The 19090-nt window shown below is 49.3% G+C and overlaps 1 protein-coding gene across 3 annotated transcripts in view; it reads right to left on the bottom strand.

The window, feature by feature from the left end:
• The window catches only part of ASXL2 (ASXL transcriptional regulator 2), a 58351-nt gene that overhangs the window by 23082 nt on the left and 16179 nt on the right, over positions 1–19090 (bottom strand). The window contains exons 2-4 of one of the 3 annotated variants that reach the window (XM_085057271.1): positions 16586–16668; positions 7220–7328; positions 5904–6051 (exon numbers count right to left, since the gene is read on the bottom strand). In XM_085057271.1, coding sequence (XP_084913397.1) covers positions 5904–6051; positions 7220–7328; positions 16586–16668 — 340 coding nt within the window. Of the gene's footprint in view, positions 1–2694; positions 2814–5903; positions 6052–7219; positions 7329–11506; positions 12284–16585; positions 16669–19090 lie in introns of those variants that run through there. The other 2 variants (XM_085057270.1, XM_085057272.1) reach the window with 2 other exon arrangements.

The raw sequence follows: 19090 nt of genomic DNA, 5'->3' as shown, positions 1-19090 counted from the left end.
GAATAATTCCTGTCCTTCGCCTCATTTCCCACAAGTGATGAAAACACAACCAAAGCTGACTGGGAGAAATCCTTGCCAAGAAGCCCAACTGGGAACTGCAGCTCCTTAGGAGAGCTCAGAGCATCAGGAATTCCAGGGAATGACATCACCTGGAAACAGGGATTGGGAGATTCCTCCTGCTAGAGGAGAACCACAGGAAGGAGTTACAGTAAAAAGTGGGTTCTGTGCTGCTGAGAGCCTCTAGAGGTGAAGGTGGCTGGGCTGGGAGGTCACTGCAGGTCAGGACTCTGCTGCTGCTACAGGCAAAGCTGCTTTGAGCAGCCAAGAGCAGGAGAAATCCCACAATCCCAGAGTCACTGAGGCTGGAAAATCCTTCCAGGACCATTGAGTCCAACCTGTGCCAAATCCCCACCTTGTCCCCAGCCCAGAGTGCCACAGCCAGGAATTCCCTGAACACCTCCAGGGATGGAAACTCCAAACCTCCCTGGGCAGCTCCTGCCAAGGCCTGACCACCCTTTCCATGGAGAAATTCCTGCTGATGTCCAATCTTACCCTGCCCTGGCACAGCCTGAGGCCATTTCCCTTGTCCTGTCCCTGTTCCCTGGAGCACAGCCTGACCCCCCTGGCTGGTTTGGGTCACTCAGGCCAACCCTGCAATCCCCCAATGGTTCTGAGGACTCCTCATGTCACCACACAGCACTCTGTATTTGCATGTACATTTTATATATATATATAATTTATACATCAAGCTTCTACTGTAAATAACAGTTGGACAGGAAATTCAATCACACTCAGAGCATTTTTGACAAACAAGTCCCATCAGAGACACCATTTGCATGGAGCTGCTGCCACCACTGGGGTGTGACATGCTGGTGACAGATCAGAGTGACACAAACACTGCCAGCTGCCCAAACAGCCCCTGGGCCAAAGGGACAGAGCTGGCAAAGGTGGGAGATTGTGCCCAAAGCTCAGCCAGGGCACTGCTCAGCACAGGGAAATGGGAATTGGCTGTCCAGGGAAGGGAATGGAGCTGGGAAGGGGCTGGAGCCCCAGGAGTGGCTGAGGGAGCTGGGAAAGGAGCTCAGCCTGGAGCAAAGGAGGCTCAGGGGGACCTTGTGGCTCTGCACAGCTCCTGACAGGAGGGGACAGCCAGGGGGGTCAGGCTGTGCTCCAGGGAACAGGGACAGGACAAGGGAAATGGCCTCAGGCTGTGCCAGGGCAGGGTCAGGTTGGACATCAGCAGGAATTTCTCCATGGAAAGGGTGGTCAGGCCTTGGCAGGAGCTGCCCAGGGAGGTTTGGAGTTTCCATCCCTGGAGGTGTCCTGGGAACTCCTGGCTGTGGCACTCAGTGCTCTGGGCTGGGGATGAGGTGAGGATCAGGCACAGGTTGGACTCCATGGTCTGCAGAGAAGCTCAATGAACTAAAAAAGGGAAAAAGGACATTTCTGTGCATTGAAATCCCTCCTGAATTGCACAATGGGATCCTCAGGAAGTCTCTTCCCCCCAGTCACATGCAGGGGCAGAATTGCTGCATTTAGAAAAGCTGATATTGATATTTCCACCTCATCTTCAGCAGGAGAAACAAAGTGACAGAACCCAAACAGAATTCTTTCTCATCTTCCTGGCAGCTGCTCTGGAGGGTGGCAGGCTGGGCAGGTTTGGCCCTTGGAGGACACCAAGCTGTCCCAGTAGAGCAGGTGTCACCCTCCAGCTGTGACCTGGCATTTCCTCTGTGCCAAAATGCAAAATTCTCCAGTTCCTCACAGTGTTTCATCCATTATTCCCATTTCTCCAGCTCAGGGCACTGCAGGAGGCACAGTGGAGATTTTAATCACTGCAGGGATTTCCCATCCCTGTCCCACTCCACAAGAGGTTTTGCTCATGAATTATTCCAACCTTGCCCAAATTTTCCAACCTCTTTTCAGCACCTGAGATTTTATAGACACCAAATGTAGACATTTTTCACTCTGAACACTGAGCTGGTCAAACAGAATTCTGGGAGCCAGGAGAGACTCCTCAGTTGTGCAAAGATTCACACAAGCTGGTCATTGGAGAAGGTTTATCCAGAGTCTTGCCTAGCTTGCTTTCCCTTTTCCCTTAAGGTTGGCTTTACTGTTTCTTTTTTTTTCTCATTTTTTTCCTTTTTAACACACAAACTTGGGTTGGGTTTTGCTGGAGGAAGTGCAGCTGTTTCATGATCACCTCCTGCACCTTGTGCCACCCAGCAGTGGTGAGATGCTGCCAAAAGCACCTGAAGGAGGTTTTTCTACAGCCTCACATGGTTTAAAACACCACAGAACCCCAGGAGTCCTTGAGAATCATGGAACTGTTTGGGTTGGAAAAGCTCTTGGAGACCAGGGAGTCCAACCATCCCCAGCACTGCCAAGGCCACCACTGCCTCATGTCCCCAAGTGCCACATCCACAGGGACAGCACTCCACCCCTGCCCTGACAGCTGTGCCAGTTTTGAGCACCTTTGCCATGAAGGGATTATTCCCAACATCCAACCTGAGCCTCCCATGTTGAACTGAGGCCTTTTCCAGGAGCCCTGCATCTCCAAAAGCTGTTTTTATCCCCAAACTCCAGGGATGACACCCCAGGGATGACACCAAGCAGCTGCTCCACTTGCAGCCCCACCACACGAGGGCTGTGTGACCCCAAAAGGCTCTGCTGGCAGATCTTCCCTCCCCTTACCTGCACAGGGCACAGCCCAGAGCTGCTCCATGACTATTCCTGTGCTCCATGGGCTCTGCAGAGGCACCAGGGCTCTGTGCTCCCTCCCAAAATCAAAGTGCTGCTTTGTGCTGCCAGAGCACTTGGTTTTGCACATATAAGGAAGTGGCAGCTGCTGCCATCCTGACACACTTCCTGTGTCAGTGGGGATGAGCACAGCCTGGGCCAGCTCAGCACATCCCTGGGCTCCCCACTCTGCATCCCCTGCTGCCTGCCAGCTCTCCCAGCAAAGCCCTGCTGCCCAGGCTCTGCAGGAACGAGCACAACAATCCCCAAATCCTTGGGATCAGCTGGATGCCGAGGGATGGGGATGCTGCTGACCTCAGCCTCACACAGGGCTGGCAGTCAGACAGCTCTGGCTGGGGTTGGGATGTTCTCCAGCTCAAATCTGGGATTTTTTTGGAAGAGGAAGGAGGTTTTTGGGTGTTCCATGGCACAGGAGGAGTGCAGCATTCCAGGGCTGATGCTCCACAGCTCCAGAGGAATCTTCCTAGCTGGAATTGATGCCCTGCTGGTTGAAAAGAGCAAACAGATGGAGCAAGGGAAAGCAAAAGCAGCAGGAAAAGCCTTGAAGGACCTTGAGGATCAACACCTTGAGTGGTTCAGCACCAACCCTGCCTCTCCTGCTCTCCAAAGCCAGGCTGGAGTCAGGATGGCTCCTGCCAGGGCTGCAGATTCCCTCATTCCCAACTCCACTGCTCCCTGACTGCAGGACAGGGTGATGAACCAGGCTGGCACTGAGCTGATTCACCTTCTGCTTCAGTTCTGCTCTTCCTGGCAACTTTCTGGATATTAAATGTTACTTTTTATACCCAGCAAGATCATGAAGCTGCAGCGTTTGCAGGAGGAAACGGACAGAATCCTTGCAGATGCATAAAGGAAATGAAATACTGAAAATGAAACAAAACCTTCCCTGCAGGCTTTGGAGAATCCCAGAATGGTTTGGGTTGGAAGAAAAGACCTTAAAGCCACCCAGTGCCACCCTGCCATGGCCAGGGACACTGCCACTGTCCCAGGCTGCTCCAAACCCCTCCAGGCTGGCCTTGGACATTTCCAGCACAACTCTTATATCCTCTCTGGGATAAACTGCAGCTCCCCAGTGCAGCTGCTCCAGCACAGAGAACTGAGTGTTCCACTGCTGAAAATCACCCTAAAACAGCACTGAGTGCCTGAAGAAGAGATGGGGATTTAAAAATGCTTCAGGCAGAGATTGGTTGGATTTTACAGAACCTCAGGATCCTTGAGGTTGGAAAACAGCTCTCAGATGGAATTCTGAAAGGGATCTGAAGGAGAAATCCAGCTGGGAATTCCTTGGAGTGAGTGAAGATGGGATTTACATCAATAATTCAGAGTTATTCACACACAGGACACTCAGCAGGAACAACACTGACCACAGCTGCTGTTCTAATTTCCCCATCATTTCTGATTTATTCCTCACTGGATGCTCACAGCTTGCAGAGCATTAACACCCATAAAACAGGACTTTATGCTAAAGGGTCAAAAATCATTCCCAGGAAAAGCCAGCAATCCCAGATCTCAGAGAGGAGCAAAGATCCTTTTCTGTATTTGTATTTTCTTCACATTGTCTTGTTTTGGCTTCTTTTGGCAGCTGTTTCAGGGTAAGATTTCCATGTTTTCTCACCTGGGTTCCTCCTGCCTTTCCAGCCCTTTGGTACATAAAGCTTTTATCTCAAATCTCTACATGTATTTCTACATAAAACTCTCTCCAAAAGATACCTAAATCCCCTCACAGTTTTTATTTAATATTGTAACATTGGAGGTGTAGAAAAAGCAGCCAAAAACTCCTTTTTGACCAAACATTTTGAGAGGATCTGTTAGAAATGAAAATATTCCAGCCAGACAGCTTTCCTGTCAAAGGATGGATTTGGAGTCAAGTTTAATTTTTAAGGTTTTTTTAACATTTTGTACTTTCCTGGTGCTTTCAATGCTTACAACTCTACATAACACAATTTTTTATTGGCCTGTGGCTCCAGGGCAGGGCTGACCCAGGGGGCAGAGAAAGCCTGGCAGCTCTGATGCCTGATGGTATTTGTGCTTTCTTTTTATACCATTTTTATACATTTTTATACCCTTTCCCTCTCCTTTACCCCTCACAAACATTCCTTGTACCTCAGCCCCACATGGTTATAACCCTTGTACTCTGATATTTAGCTTGGTTTGGGGATTCTCCAGGGTAAAAAAATGAAATATTCATAACTACCTCAAAACTAAAGGCTCCAACCTTGGCCAGAGCTCCTCTCTGGAACATGTTTGTGTAAACCAGGCTGGAGTCTCACTTGAGGGGTAATTAGAATAGGGGAACAATTACTTCATTTGTTAAGTTTCCTATTGGGGGATTTCAGGTAGATATGCTGATTTGTGAGGTCCATAAATTTGTATCCACATTGTACACAGTGTGCTCTCAGGGTGATTCCACCTTTATGAGTTGTGCACCTATTAACCCAAGGTAATTCCCTTTTTCCCTGTACTGCTGTGTCTGTCTCACATTTTTATCAGCTTTAAGGCATCAGCTCCAGGGTGTGCTGACCTGGGAGGTGTCAGAGCCTGGAACAGACCTGTCACAGGGATCTGTCACAGGGATCTGTCACAGGGATCTGTCACAGGGATCTGTCACAGGGATCTGTCACAGGGATCTGTCACAGGGATCTGTCCCCTGCCCACACCAGGCCATCCCACCTGCAACAGCACCAGCAGGAACGCTTGGAATCCTTCTGAGGAAACTTGGAATCCTTCTGAAGAAACTTGGAATCCTTCTGAGGAAATCCTTGGAATAATTCTGAGGAAACCCTTGGAATCCTTCTGAGGAAACCTTTGGAATCCTTCTGAGGAAACCTTTGGAATCCTTCTGAGGAAATCCTCTGAATCCTTCTGAGGAAATCCTCGGAATCCTTCTGAGGAAATCCTTGGAATCCTGAAGAAATCCCTGGAATCCTTCTGAGGAAATTCTCTCAATCCCTCTGAGGAAACCCTTGGGATCATTCAGAGGAAATCCTCTCAATCCCTCTGAGGAAATCCTTGGAATCCTTCTGAGGAAACCTTTGGAATCCTTCTGAGGAAATCCTTGGAACCCTTCTGAGGCAGCAGTGATGACAAAAACCCCCAAACCTCCCCACCCAGGTCAAACCATCCCTCCCAAAACACAAACTCACCTTTCCTTTTCCACCTGCTCTTCCTGCCGTCCTTGGCGCAGCCGTCGCTGCTGGAGCTGCTGTGCTCCGAGCTCTGCGAGTCAGACTGAGCATCACTGCTCTCCTCTGAGCCTTCTGACAGCTCCTTCAGCCCGTCTGGGATGTCCTTCTGCCAGGGGACACAGCACAGTCACTGCTGGCACAGGGACACTCACAGCCACAGCAAAACCCCGAAAGCCACACGGCTTTGTTTCACTGATTGGGGATTTTTTAATGCTGCTTCACTGCTGGCCCCAAACACTCTGTAACCTCCTGGAACACTTAATAAACTCCTGGAACACTTAAAAACTTCTAGAAACACTTAATAACTCCTAGAAACATTTAATAACTCCTAGAAACACTTAATGCAGGTGATGTTCTGAACCCAAATCCCATCAAAACCTCCCAGGTGATTCCTTACCTGCCTTTCCCTGAATTCCTCATCCCTGATCAGCAATTCCAACACAAGGGATGGAGGGAGAGGAGACAGGGAATGGTTTCCCAGTGCCAGAGGGCAGGGATGGATGGGATATTGGGAAGGGATTCCTGGCTGGGATGGAATTCCCAGAGAAGCTGTGGCTGCTCCTGGATCCCTGGAGTGCCCAAGGCCAGGCTGGATGGGTTTGGAACACCCTGGGACAGTGGAAGATGTCCCTGTCATGGCAGAGGTGGCACTGGTTGGGCTCCAGAGACAAATCCACACCCAATCAGGAATACTTTTTTCTAGTATTTAAAATAGAGGTTATTTTTAAAGATGCCAACCAGACAATTGCCCCTTTCTGCTCTCTGCCTGACACTGAGGATAAGGTGATTTGACATCTCCAGACACAAGCTGAGAGCACTGAAGAGGAAGTTACCCTTTTTAGGGTTGAAATTTCATTACCATTTTAATTACTCTTTCATTTCTGGGACAGTAATTAACATCAGCAAGCTGCACTGTGGGTAAAAAGGAACATCTCCAGCTGCACCTTCACACCCAGGAGCTGCTGAGATCCAAAGGGATTGTTTGTGCTGCCAATGAATAATCATTTTTTTGGGATTATCCTGGATATTTGGATGCCAGGAGGAATTCCTCCATGGAAAGAGTGGCAGGGGAGGTTTAGTTCCATCCCTGGAGTGTCCAGGGAATTGCTGGCTGTGGCACTCAGTGCTCTGGGCTGGGGATGAGGTGGGGATTTGGCACAGCTTGGATTCCACAACCCATAATTTTCCATCAAAAAGGGTTTTTCCATCCCCACTGGCTCTGGAATCCTGCCCCAAACCATTTCCAAGCCCCCAGGAAGCTGCCAGGCACTCACCTTGAGGGTGTAAACTCCCATCCGACCTGGCACCTTGTAGAAAATCCCCTCTTCTCCCCGGGAGTTGGTGTGCAGCATGGCATTCAGGCAGGCCAGGGGTGATGTCCCACTGCAGAGAACACCCTGTGAGTGCCAGGGGACACTGGGGACACTGGGGACACCACAAACCCTCACCCAGCCCTACATGCACAGCCAGACATCCCACAGCCAAATCCTATTCCCCAGGGGAATACAGGGTGAAGCTGCCAGAATAAGCAACAGGGAAATCAGTCCATGGAGGCTCCAATCCCAGGGAGAAGCAAACAGAAACCCACATGTTCAGGCTCCCCAGAATTCTCAAACATCAAAGTATTCCCAGAGTTTCCAAGCTCTTTGGAAGAGCAGGAAATTCCCAAAGTCCCAAAACAGTCCCAGAGTTTCCAAGCTCTGTGGAAAAGCAGGAAATTCCCAGAGTCCCAAAGTAATCCCAGAGTTTCCAAGCTCTGCTCTCAGAGCAGGTTTGGGGAGCTAAGGATTGGCTCCAGAGGGATTGAAAGTTGTGTTGAGGGTTTTTTCCCCCAAAAAAAGGACCAGGAATGAGGGTTGTGGGATGAGGAATGGAAAGCAGTTGTGCAATTCCCCCTGGGAGGAGGAGGGGAGATCTGCAATCCCAGCCAGGAGAGCAGAAACAGGAGATTCATCTTTTCTCCACTGTTGGAGGGGCTTTTGTTGGGCTTTTGTTTGGTTTTTGTTTGGTTTTTGTTTGGTTTTTTAACCCATCCTGCTGCAGACAGGAGCAAACCCAGGCTCTGAGGTCCCTTCAGCCCAAACCACCCTGGGATTTGATGATTTGACACTCTTTTCCCAGCCTGTGAAAAGCAGGGATCACCTGGAATTCCTCCCATTCCCGGGAAGCCCCAGGGAGGGGAGGAGAGCAGTGCCAGGGAGCTGAGCTGTGCCTCCCCAGCTCATCCTGGATCAAATCTGCACCAGGCAGGGTATCAGTGTTAATCCAAGCATTCCACAGAGTCCAGAGTGTCCAGAGCCACACTTTGGAAGCTTCCCAAGGAACAAAGCTCTGGCAGAACCATCTTCATTAAAGCTTTTCTCCTCTGGCATCCCCACTGCTCCTACAGAACTGATTCCCTGTTTAACTGCTTCTCCCTAGTTTTTATTCCTTCTTTTCCCAGGTTTGCTATCTCCAGGCTCCTGCCTGGCTCTGGGGGATCTCCTGAAAGCTCCCCCAGCCCTGGCACTGCTCCAGCCTGCCAGAGCTCAGCAGACAATTATGGCTAAAATCAGTCAACAAATCCCAATTAACTCTGAAATTCAGTTGGTCTGATTTGGGAGGAATTAGCATTGTCACATCCCATCCTTTCTGCCTCTTGTGGGCACTCAGTTCCATCAGGAATTCCTAATTCCAGGATCATCCCTCACTTTACAGCCCACTCTGGCTGCAGGGTGGCAATTCCCAGTCTGCCCAGTGTCCCCAAAGCTGCAGGGGGACAGGAGAGCTGAGCTGAGCTGCACCTCCAAAGTGACAAAACCCCACCAAACCATCCAAACCATCCCCAAAAATAAAATTAAACCAAGCCCAGCTGCTCCCCCAGAGCCTGGGTGAATCCCAAGCCATGCTGGACCTGCCTGATCCCAAGGGAAAGAATTCAGGGTGTTTTCCTTGGATCCCAGCTGGGATCCCAAACCCTCAGCCCTGGCAGTTTGCTCACCATCCATCCATCCATCCCACGGGATTTTGGGATGATGTTTATCCTTGGAGATGAGAGGTGTTCTGCTGGGATGGGAGGATTTCATCTCCTGCTGGGTCTCTGCTGCCCCTGAGCTCAGAATTCCCAACATTCCCTGATTCTCCCATTCCCTGTCTTCTGGTCTACCTCTGGCTACTTGAAATGCAGCAGCCCCAGGAATCAGATTCCCTTGATTTTATCAAGAAAAGAGCACTGGAAATACCTTTAAATATTAATTTTTTCTTATAACTATTTTTTTTCTTATTTTAATAGTGAAGGCCATTCCTGGGAACACACACTGGCAATTCCCACTCCAAAGCAGCCCTTGGAGAAGCAGGTGATGGAGAAGATGAATTTCTGTCCATCCCAGCTCCATCACCAGGCTGGGATGGGATGAGCTCTGAGCTCCTTTCCCACCCAAACCACTCCAGGATTCCATCAAAATGCCAGAAACTGCAGGAAGAGCAGGCCTGGCTCATGCTGAGGCTGATTTCCCCAATCTGCCTGGGCTGGTTTGATCCCAAATCTCACCTGAGCACTGGAAAGAGACTCCAGGCACCTCCAGGATATTGGGATTTTGTCTGCCTGGGTTGGTTTGATCCCAAATCTCACCTGAGCACTGGGAAGTGACTCCAGGCACCTCCAGGATATTGGGATTTTGTCCTTCCCAAAGCCACTGCAGCAGGATGGAGCTGCCTCTCCACCCCACAGGAATATTTCCCTGATCAAACCTGGATCAGTTCCTGACACAACAGAGCTGACTGGGACATCCTCCACCCCCAGAAATAACTGACATCTCATCATTCAATGCTAACAAAAGTCATTTTTGGCCAAACTTCCAGCAGAGGATTCCTGCAGTGGATGGCAAGGACACTGCTCAGGACACAACTGGCAGGAATCCCAGATTTGGGATTTCCAACACCCACAGCTGCTTTTCCATGCAAATATTGCTCAGGATATGGATTTCAGGGCTGTGCTGTGAGCAGAAAGTGCTTCCAGCTGTATTTTCATGATGCACTCCCAGCCTGTGCTATCCCAGCTTTATTGCAATTGGGAATTCCCTGGGAGTGGAGAGCAAACCTGACTGAACTGATGTGGGAAGGAGTGGGATGATGACATTTAACCATCACCCAGTGTCACTGACAAATAAAAGGGATCTCTGCCAATGCTGCCTGCCACAGGAAGTGGTGGATTAGTCAAGATTCCCTCCTAATCCGACTAAAAAAACCAATTTAAGAGATTTGTGGAATTTACAAACCTGTGATTTCCACCTAAATTACATGTTTTTACATTGTTGACTGAGCAAGGGGTTTTGGTAACTTCTAAATCTTTCTGCTGTTCTGAAAATGACCTTTTTCCATATCCACATTTCCCCTAGTGAGCTGGCAAAGTGCTCCCCAGGGGATCTCCAGCAGGTGACAACCCTTGTGCTGGAGGGACAGGAATATTCCTGATTTACTGTGGCTGCTGAAGGGCTAAACCACTTCTGGTGGTGTTTGCAGGGAAGAGGAGCTCTGAGGCCAACCCAAGGCACAAGGAATTGATATTCTGAGCTCTGCCCTGCTGAGGATTTCCCTGAATTACCCAACACCTCAACAAACCATCCCAGAATTCCCAAATTGCAGCCACCATCTCACCAGGACATTTCAAACTCCAGAAAAAGAGGTTTGAGTGGGAAAGGAAGGTTATGGTGAGGAGTGTGCTGGGGAAGGGGAGGAAGGAGGTGGAGCATTCCTTCCCACTGTGGAATCCTTTGGAAAATCCCTTCTTCTGCAATCCTTTGGAGAATCCCTTCTTCTGCAATCCCTCAGGAATATCCATTCCCACTTTATAATCCCTCTGGAGCATCCCTTCTCCCACTGCAATCCCTCTGCAATATCCCTTCCCACCATTCCTCAGGGACTGAGGTGACTTTTCCAATTCACCAACTAAACTGAGGCCAAACCCTCCCCTCCCTCAGGATGTATTTGGATTTTCCAGCTCTCTCCCAGCTCATCCCACTGGGATTTCTCTCTCCCAAGGTGACTTTGCTCTCCTGCCCAGCAGATCCCAGCAGGATCCCCCTGGATCGATTCCCCACCAGGATCCTGCAGGCACAGGGAGCTGCAGGGCAGGGAAAACCCTCTGGGAATGTCCTGCTTTGTCCCCAACGAGGTCACTCAGCCCCAGGGAAGCTCCAGCCAAAGCCAATCATTTCCCACCCAGCTGCCAGGACTCTGCTCAGGGGGAGATTTCCCATTTCCCCTCTCCCCAGCAGCTCTTTGCTCCACTCAGGACATTCCAGCTCCAGGGGCTGGGAATGCCAGCAGAGCAGCAGGACACAGCAGGGTTAGGGAAGCAGCTCCTTTCCCCCCGTGCAGCCCCAGGCAAGAAGCACAAACCCACATGCACAGCCAGCAGCTCCCAAGCCCCAGGATTCCCAGCTGGCATTCCCAGCAAGCACAGCGAGGGCAAAGTTACACCAGGGTTACTCCCAGGAGTAGGGAAAGCTGGGAGTTCTGCATTAGGGAATTGCAGGAGGGGGTTAGGAGTTGGGAACAAGCAGTGCTGGGTTTGGTCTTACCTTCTGCAGGTGGAGTGCAGCCCAAAAAAAGGAGAGAAACACTCCTTTAACAACTTCAGCAAGACATTGGGTTTGTCAGCAACCCACAGCAACCCTCCTCCCTCCCACCACAACCACAATCCAGAGGTTTTGGGGACAATCCTGAGCCCAGGTGAGGAGGGAAACACCTGCCAGGTGCTGGTTCTGTCACCTGAATGAGCTTTGTCTGCCATGTGGAAACACCACAGAATGGGAATTTACTCCTTTATTCTCCTCAGCCCTGATCCCAATTCCAGGGGATACAGCAGCCCTGCACCCCAAAATTCCAGTGGTTTAATGAAGCAGGAGTCTCCTCACCCCAGGGGTGATCCCAAAACTGCAAATAAAGCACATTTGGAATATTCCCCAGAGCCCTGGAACACCTGCAGTGCCTCACTCTGCACCAGCCCAACACAGCAGCTCTCCCAGTGGGATCTCTGCTTGCACTGCAGGATTTTGGAGGTTCCTGGAGCTGCTGGATGCCCCAAAAGCTGGAATGGGCTCAGGATCAAGGGGAGTGCAGCTGGAGATGGAGTTCAGGAGACACTGAAATTGGACTAATTAACAGCTTTAATTTAATTGTTATCCCAACAAGAGGATCTGAGCTGCAGGAACATCAGAGACTGGGCAATGCCAAGCCCTGGCTGGAACAAATCCCTTTCCAGCTGCAGGCAGCACCTCCAGGATCACCTCAGCATGGTCTCCACAGCTCCACAGCTCATCCTCATCCTCAGGGAATGTCAACCAGCAATTCCTGATTTTACAGCAGGAATCAACAGTGAAGCTCCTTCCTCTGAGGTTTTTGGGGCCTGCAGTTAAAATTCCCACATTTTTGGGCTCCTGTCTGTATTTCTGCTACAGAACAGCTCAGCTTGCACTGAAGAGAAATTCCAGATTGAGGTGTTTTTTGAGGCCTCAGCTCTGGTGTTTTCCAGGAGGGAAAGTCAAACTCTCAGGTTCCTCCTGAGCAGAGGGTGACATCCCACACTGCTCCTTGCAGTTGTGAACATCCTGCACAGCAGGAAACCTTCTGGGCAATTTTACCAAAAACTGCTACAGCCAGGCTGGGCTGGGATGAGAGAAGGGAATATTCTGCTAATTATGGATTTTATACCTTTGTAAGAGGGATATGGAGTCACCTGCTGAGCTTCTCCTCCACACAATAAATGTATTTATTTATGGTTCAGAGCAGGAAATGTTGAACACTGAGATAGCCAGGAGTGGCCAGAGGTGACACCAAACAAACCCTGTTGAACATTAACCTGCAGCTGGGACTGAACAGCTCTGAGTTGTGCTTGAACCACAGAGCTCCTGCAGAGATCTCACCTGGAGACTAAACCAAGCTTCAGACAAATCCTGAACGTCCCTGCAGCTCTGAACAGCTCAGCTCAGTCACAAACATCACCTGGGAACTCCTCAGCTGCTCCAGAGAAAGCCAAACCCCCTGAGAGCTGCAGGGATTCCCTGCAGAACTCCCTGCTGCAGCCCAAATCCCAAAAGGAACTCTGAGATAAACACCAATCCATCCCACAACTCAAATGCTTCCAACAAATTCTCCTTTCCCACTGGTAAAACATCAGGGAAGAGCCACAGAATCCCAGCTGTGAGTAAGAAATTCTGACAGTGGAAGGTGCTCCTGCCCTTCAGGATTAAGGTTTGAGGTTCCTCCCCACCCAGCCCAGTCTGGGATTCTCTGATTCCTTCTCTAGTCCAAACACCAAAGAGAAATTTGACTTCTGTCTCTTTTCCCCCTCAGAAAAGTGGTTCAAGAGTCTGGTTTGGTTTAGGTCAGAAATTCTGTGGATATTTCAAGTGGTCAGAGCACCTGCCTGCCCTGATTTCTGACCTGTGGTCAGCTGTATTTCCTTGTTTAACAATTATTTGGACAAAAGCAGCTCCTGGGTTTGGTCAGATGGTGCTCTGCATAAAATCCAAGGAAAACCAAACATCCACAGCTATTGAGAGCAAAATCCAGCAGAAAAATCTTCCAAAAAAAGTTCATTTTGATTAGACATTGTTGCACTGATTAGATATTGTTCCACTGATTTTAACACACCCAGGGAGAGCAAGGAAATCCAACAACAAATTAAAAATAGTGATTAAAAAAAACCTACTTCCCACCAGACAGCAGTGATTCCCTGCTGCTGACTCTCAGTGCCACCAACCCCCCGAATCCCAGAGCAGGGAATATTCCCAGCTATTATCCCACACACCTTCAAAGGCTCCCCTGGCACTGCCAAACACGCCCAGCCTTCCTCAAGCCTTGATGGCAGCAGAGATAACATCACAAATCTGGATTTTTTTTTTTTTGGGCAGGTCCTGGAGGCAGCCCTGGGCACTCTGCCCAGCCCTGGGTGTTCCTCCATGGATTTCACTGGGGCTGCAAGCAGTGACCTGCAGGTAGGACAGGTAATTCATGGAGCAGGGCAGCTCCTCCCAGCAGGGAAACTGGGGAAAGTGGGATGGCTGATCACAAAAAAAAAATGGAGTTTTAGCTTTGGGATGTCTGAGGACTGCAATCCCAAAACTCCTCAGAGTGCTGACTTTGGAAATGTCACTTTAGAAATGTCACTGCTAGAATTCCTTGAGTAACAGGGTAAAATCCCAAGTACAGGTGAGCTCAGCCAGGATCCCCCTGGGCTCTGCACTGCCACAAAACCATCTCAGGAAAGCCCTGATCTTGTCCAAAAATCCCCCAAATTGTCCTGCAGGTAGCAGAAATCCCTCGATCACTGATTTTTTCCACATTCAACTGCAATTCCAAGCTCTCCACACCTACCCTGGAGCTTCCAAATCCTCTCAGCTCTCCCCCCGAGCAGCTCCTGCCCAAGCACATCCCAGGGATCATTAATTAGAGGGATTAATTACCCTGGCAAACAGCAAAAACACCCCAGCTGGGCTCCCCATTCCCTGTGCTCATTCCCAGCCTCTGGAAAAGCCACTTGTCACTTCCCAAGCTGTTTGCAGCTCACTGAAAGCATCAGGGATTTATTTTATCAGGGATTTTCCAAAGCCTGATGTGAAGGTGATGTTAACTCACCCTCCCATCACCCCCCAGGCTCTGAGGCTGCAGATGAGGAGGTAAAACCCACAACAAACACCCCAAAGTCAGAGCTGGCAGAGCTGGAGGAGGAGGTGCTTTGTGGGAATCCTTTGCTCCCAAATAAACCAGCAGTTTGGATTATTAAAAGCCAATTGCACTAAGATCAGCTCAGGGTGTCACCCAGAGGCTCCCAGAACTTCCACTTGGGAGGAATCAAAACCTGCAGAGCTCCACATGCTCACCTGGCAGTTTTCATTTTTCCTTCAACATTTTTCCTTCAATAAAAGCTGCTTTGTGCTAAACCCATCCTGCCATGGGCTGGGATTAACCAGAACCCCAATCCAACCACAAATCCTGGCATTGATTCCAATTTAATTGCCTCAAATGTGACAATCCTTCAGCTTTTCACCTGAATAAAGCTTTTTGACACCAATGAAGTATTTAAAAGCAAAGATCTCTGCCCAGCACCCCAGTGTGGCCAAGGGGAAGAGCTGAAATTTGAGTTTTCCTGCTGGCTGTGCCCACCAACACCTTTGGGATTGGAGATCCTGGTGCTCCTTCAGACAAAAAAACAAATCCAGAGCTCAGGCTCAGCCCAGATCAGCTCTGGAAGGAGGAGCTGGAGGAGGATGAAAGGCAAAGCTGCATTTCTGTTCTGCTTTTTCTGGCTCTTTGGTCCAAAACCTGCCCTGACCAGCCACACACTGGATTTTTTGGGTCCCACCTGCCTGAGGCTCTGCCCAAAAAACACTGAATTTTGCTAAAAGGGTTCATCAGGGTCAGTGCTGGGTGTTTGCTGGCCTTGTGTTCTGCCACCAGCTCTGACCAGTGAACTTCCAGCCCTGACCAGTGAACTTCCAGCCCTGACCAGTCCATCTCCAGCCCTGACCAGTCCATCTCCAGCCCTGACCAGTCCATCTCCAGGCCTGACCAGTCCATCTCCAGCCCTGACCAGTCCATCTCCAGCCCTGGGGTGCACAAGGACTCTGAGCTGCACTTTGTGAATTTGGATTAACCATATTTAGCACAAAAGTGCAGTTTGGCCCCTTGGAGCTGCCTGGATGTCTCACACTGGTGTCTCTATGATTGGATAAATCCCAAATTTCCCAGAGCAAACTGTGCCATCCTCAGCTCCACTGGAAGATGCTGCTGGAACAACACAATTCCTGCACTTGGACCCTTGACTGTTTCCTGCAAAGCAGATGGATTGCTGAAAAGACTGGCAAAGTGCAGCAGAAAACAGAATTAATTCAAATTTAGGCTGGCTGCTTAATTCCAAAATAGATGAACAGGCCCAGCCAATCCTCTTTATCCCTCTCTCCTTTTCTTCACTTTTAGAAAACAAGAAATATTTTGTATTTCACATGGATTATTGTCCCTCACTCCTCCCTGGGAGTGACAGACCTCTGGAATTAAGCTGAGTTAATTAAGCTGAGTTAATTAAGCTGCACTGGAGTTGCTCCATATCCCAACCAGATGATACCATGGAGCTGTCCCTGCTCTGCCCAGCATCCCACCAGGCTGCTCTGGGGCTCAGGAATATCCCTAAGGAATAATCACATCCCCTCCAGGCAGTACAGAGGAAAACAGCACCAGGAATTAAGCTTTCTATACAATAATCTTTAACTGAGGCTGCTTTGTTGCTCCCTGGGTAACTCTGAGTTTTGGCTTAGGTCAGACTGACTATTCTTTTATATTTTTTTAAAGAAGAAATAAAAAATGGTTAAGTTTTCTTCAGTGCCTGGAGCTTGAAGCTTCAGGGTTATCCTAGAAAAGAGCTGCAGCCAAGTCCTGCACACCTGGGAATTGGGTGAAAATTCCCAATTTCCTAGAGCTCACTGGGGAAAAGCTCTGGGAAACTGAGAACTGAAATCTGAGAGCTGTTTGCAAATGGGATCCAGACTCCAAACCTGCAACATTTCACTCCCAAAATCCCTCAGGAGATTGGGATTAACAGCAAAACTACACTAAATTGGGAACCAGAGCATCAGAGGGTTTTCCTGGTGTACTCAACTCACCTGATTTCCTTAAGTCCTTCTTTCTGGATTACTTGAAGGATCTCTTTATGGCTCATGGGTGTGTTGGGATATTTCTCCAGGACCTGGCAAGCAAGAGCAGATTGAGAGGAATTAAATAACTGAATTTATATTCAACTCCACCAAACCCTACACTGAATAGTTTGGAATCCTCCAAGGGAAGAACAACACACCTTCCACACCTCACCTCCACCCCCTGAAGGACTCAGAGAGCAAAGAGAATCCAGAGGTTGGATTCTCTCAGTGCAATTGCCAATTTTATTTCCATTTTGCTGCCCTCAGACAGCACTCCCTGCAGATTAAATGCTCCCCAGCCAGGAACTCCACTTGGAATGCTGCAGGAACTCTCAGACACACTTCCAAAACCCCAAATCCTTAGGCTGGAACAGCTACTGAGCAGTGTGGCTGAAAGTGTTGAAGGAAACAGGGGGTTTGACACTGCTGGGGCTGTTTGGAACTCTCAGCACACAGTCCAGGCTCAAAGTTCCTAAATGTGCTCCACGAAAATGGGTTTTTGTTAAACTCTGTGGAATTCCCAGCCCTCCCCCAGCTCCTGGGGATCCCTCTGCTCCCTGCCAGGCAATGACAGCAACACCACAACTGCAGCAGTGGTCAGAGCTGCTGGAGGCTGCAGCAGGCAGATGCCACTCACCCCACGTCACTGGGATATTTTAGGCCATTTTTGTGCTGGGGAGGGGGATGGGCAGGAAATGCCTCGTTTCCTTCTTCATCAGCAGCTTTTTGACCCAAACTCAGCACAGCAAACCCCAGCCTGGCTTAGGCTGAGCCCAAAAGCACCCAAGGGTGCAGCACAGAGCCAGCAGTGACTCTGCAGAAGGAGAGGAGCACTTTGGATTCCTCTGCTGAGCAGCACTGCAGGACCCACTGATGGAAAATATCCCAGTTTAAACATTTGTGTAACTTCAGTCAAAGGGTTCTGCTTGTCTTTACCACAAAAAAAGGAATTTTAGGTTTCTTTCCAGGGCATTGTTCTGCCAGGTGAGGTCTGGTGAACTCAGCATATCAACAGACTGGAGGAACCCAAAGCTAAAGGTAAAAGATAAAGATATCAAGATAGATAAAGATAAAGATGAAGATAGATAAGATAAAAGATATGATAAAGTAACCCAAAAGATGAAGAGCTCTCAGCAGAACATCAGCAGACAGCAGTGACTATCTACAAGCAGCTACCCCAGAGCACCTCCAGCAGGGCTGAAGACATCTGGGCAGGAAAGGACTGAGAGGAGAATTGGAGAATGAAAAATCTAATTGACATCAGAGGCGAGGAGATTCAGATCCAATGGAAACTGAATACTGGGGGTTTGCTCAGCTCTGCACCAATGAACACTGACCCAATACATTTCTGTGTATTTTTACTGCATAAAATATCTGAAAAATTGAGTAAAATGCTGTGTGATGGAATGATTCTCTCTGCACACCTGGGCTGTGTGTGGATGAGGTGATTTCTGTGGTACATCATGGCCAGAACAACATCCTGGCCAGATAATAAAGTAATGCCTTGACTCTCAAACATTAAAATGTTGTTGGAGGGTTTTTGGTTTTCCTGCAGTTTCAGTGACACCACAGCTCCTCCTGCCCCTCATTCCCTCCAGGAACACCAGGTTATCCCATACCCAGCAGGTTATCCCATACCCAGCAGGTTACCCCATAACCAGCAGGTTACCCCATAACCAGCAGGTTATCCCATAACCAGCAGGTTATCCCAATCCAGCTCCCTGGAAAGGGCTTTGCAAGGTCCTTGCTGAGCTGCAGCATCTCCCTGATCCCAGAACAAATCCCTGCCTTCAGCTCCAGCTGCAGTTCTGGAAGATCCAGCTGATGGCCTCATCCTGGAAAATCTCTTGTTAAGTGATGTTAAAGGCTGATTTTCACAGAATCATGGAATGGTTTGGGTTGAAGGGACATTAAACTCATCCCATCCCACTCCCCTGCCATGACAGGGACATTTCCACTGTCCCAAGTTGCTCCAAACCCCATCCAGCCTGGCCTGGGACATTTCCAGGGATCCAGGGGCAGCCACAGCTCCTCTGTAAGATGTAACTGGGATTTCTTGCACTCAGGGGTTCATCCCACCTCACTTCCAGCTCTACTGTAACTTCACACACCACTGAGAGTGTTCTGACCCCAAAACTGAGGTGTTTGCAGAGAGATCTGAGCCACAGCAGTGCAGTTTTTAATTTCCATCACCCCTAAATTGTGTTCACACAGCTCTGCCCAGGACACAGCTCACTGTACCACCAGCTGGATCCCAAAGCTCATTCTGGGAGCCCAGAGAAGGTCAGAAATTCAGGACATCTCAATTTCTGTCGGTGGTTTCAACCTTTTCACTGCAGGTGGCAAAACCAGGAGAGAAGTGAAGCAGTGCTGAGTCCATTCACAGGGAACTCAGGGCATTGGCTATTTCTCCCACACAAAACTGCATTTTTCCTCCTGGCTACTGTGTTATCCTCACTCTCCCTCCCTCCT

This window comes from Lichenostomus cassidix, chromosome 3 (genome assembly GCF_008360975.1).
Source record: "Lichenostomus cassidix isolate B80296 chromosome 3, HeHo_3.0, whole genome shotgun sequence".
Lineage (NCBI taxonomy): Eukaryota > Metazoa > Chordata > Aves > Passeriformes > Meliphagidae > Lichenostomus > Lichenostomus cassidix.
This window is presented reverse-complemented; position numbering and strand designations above follow the sequence as displayed.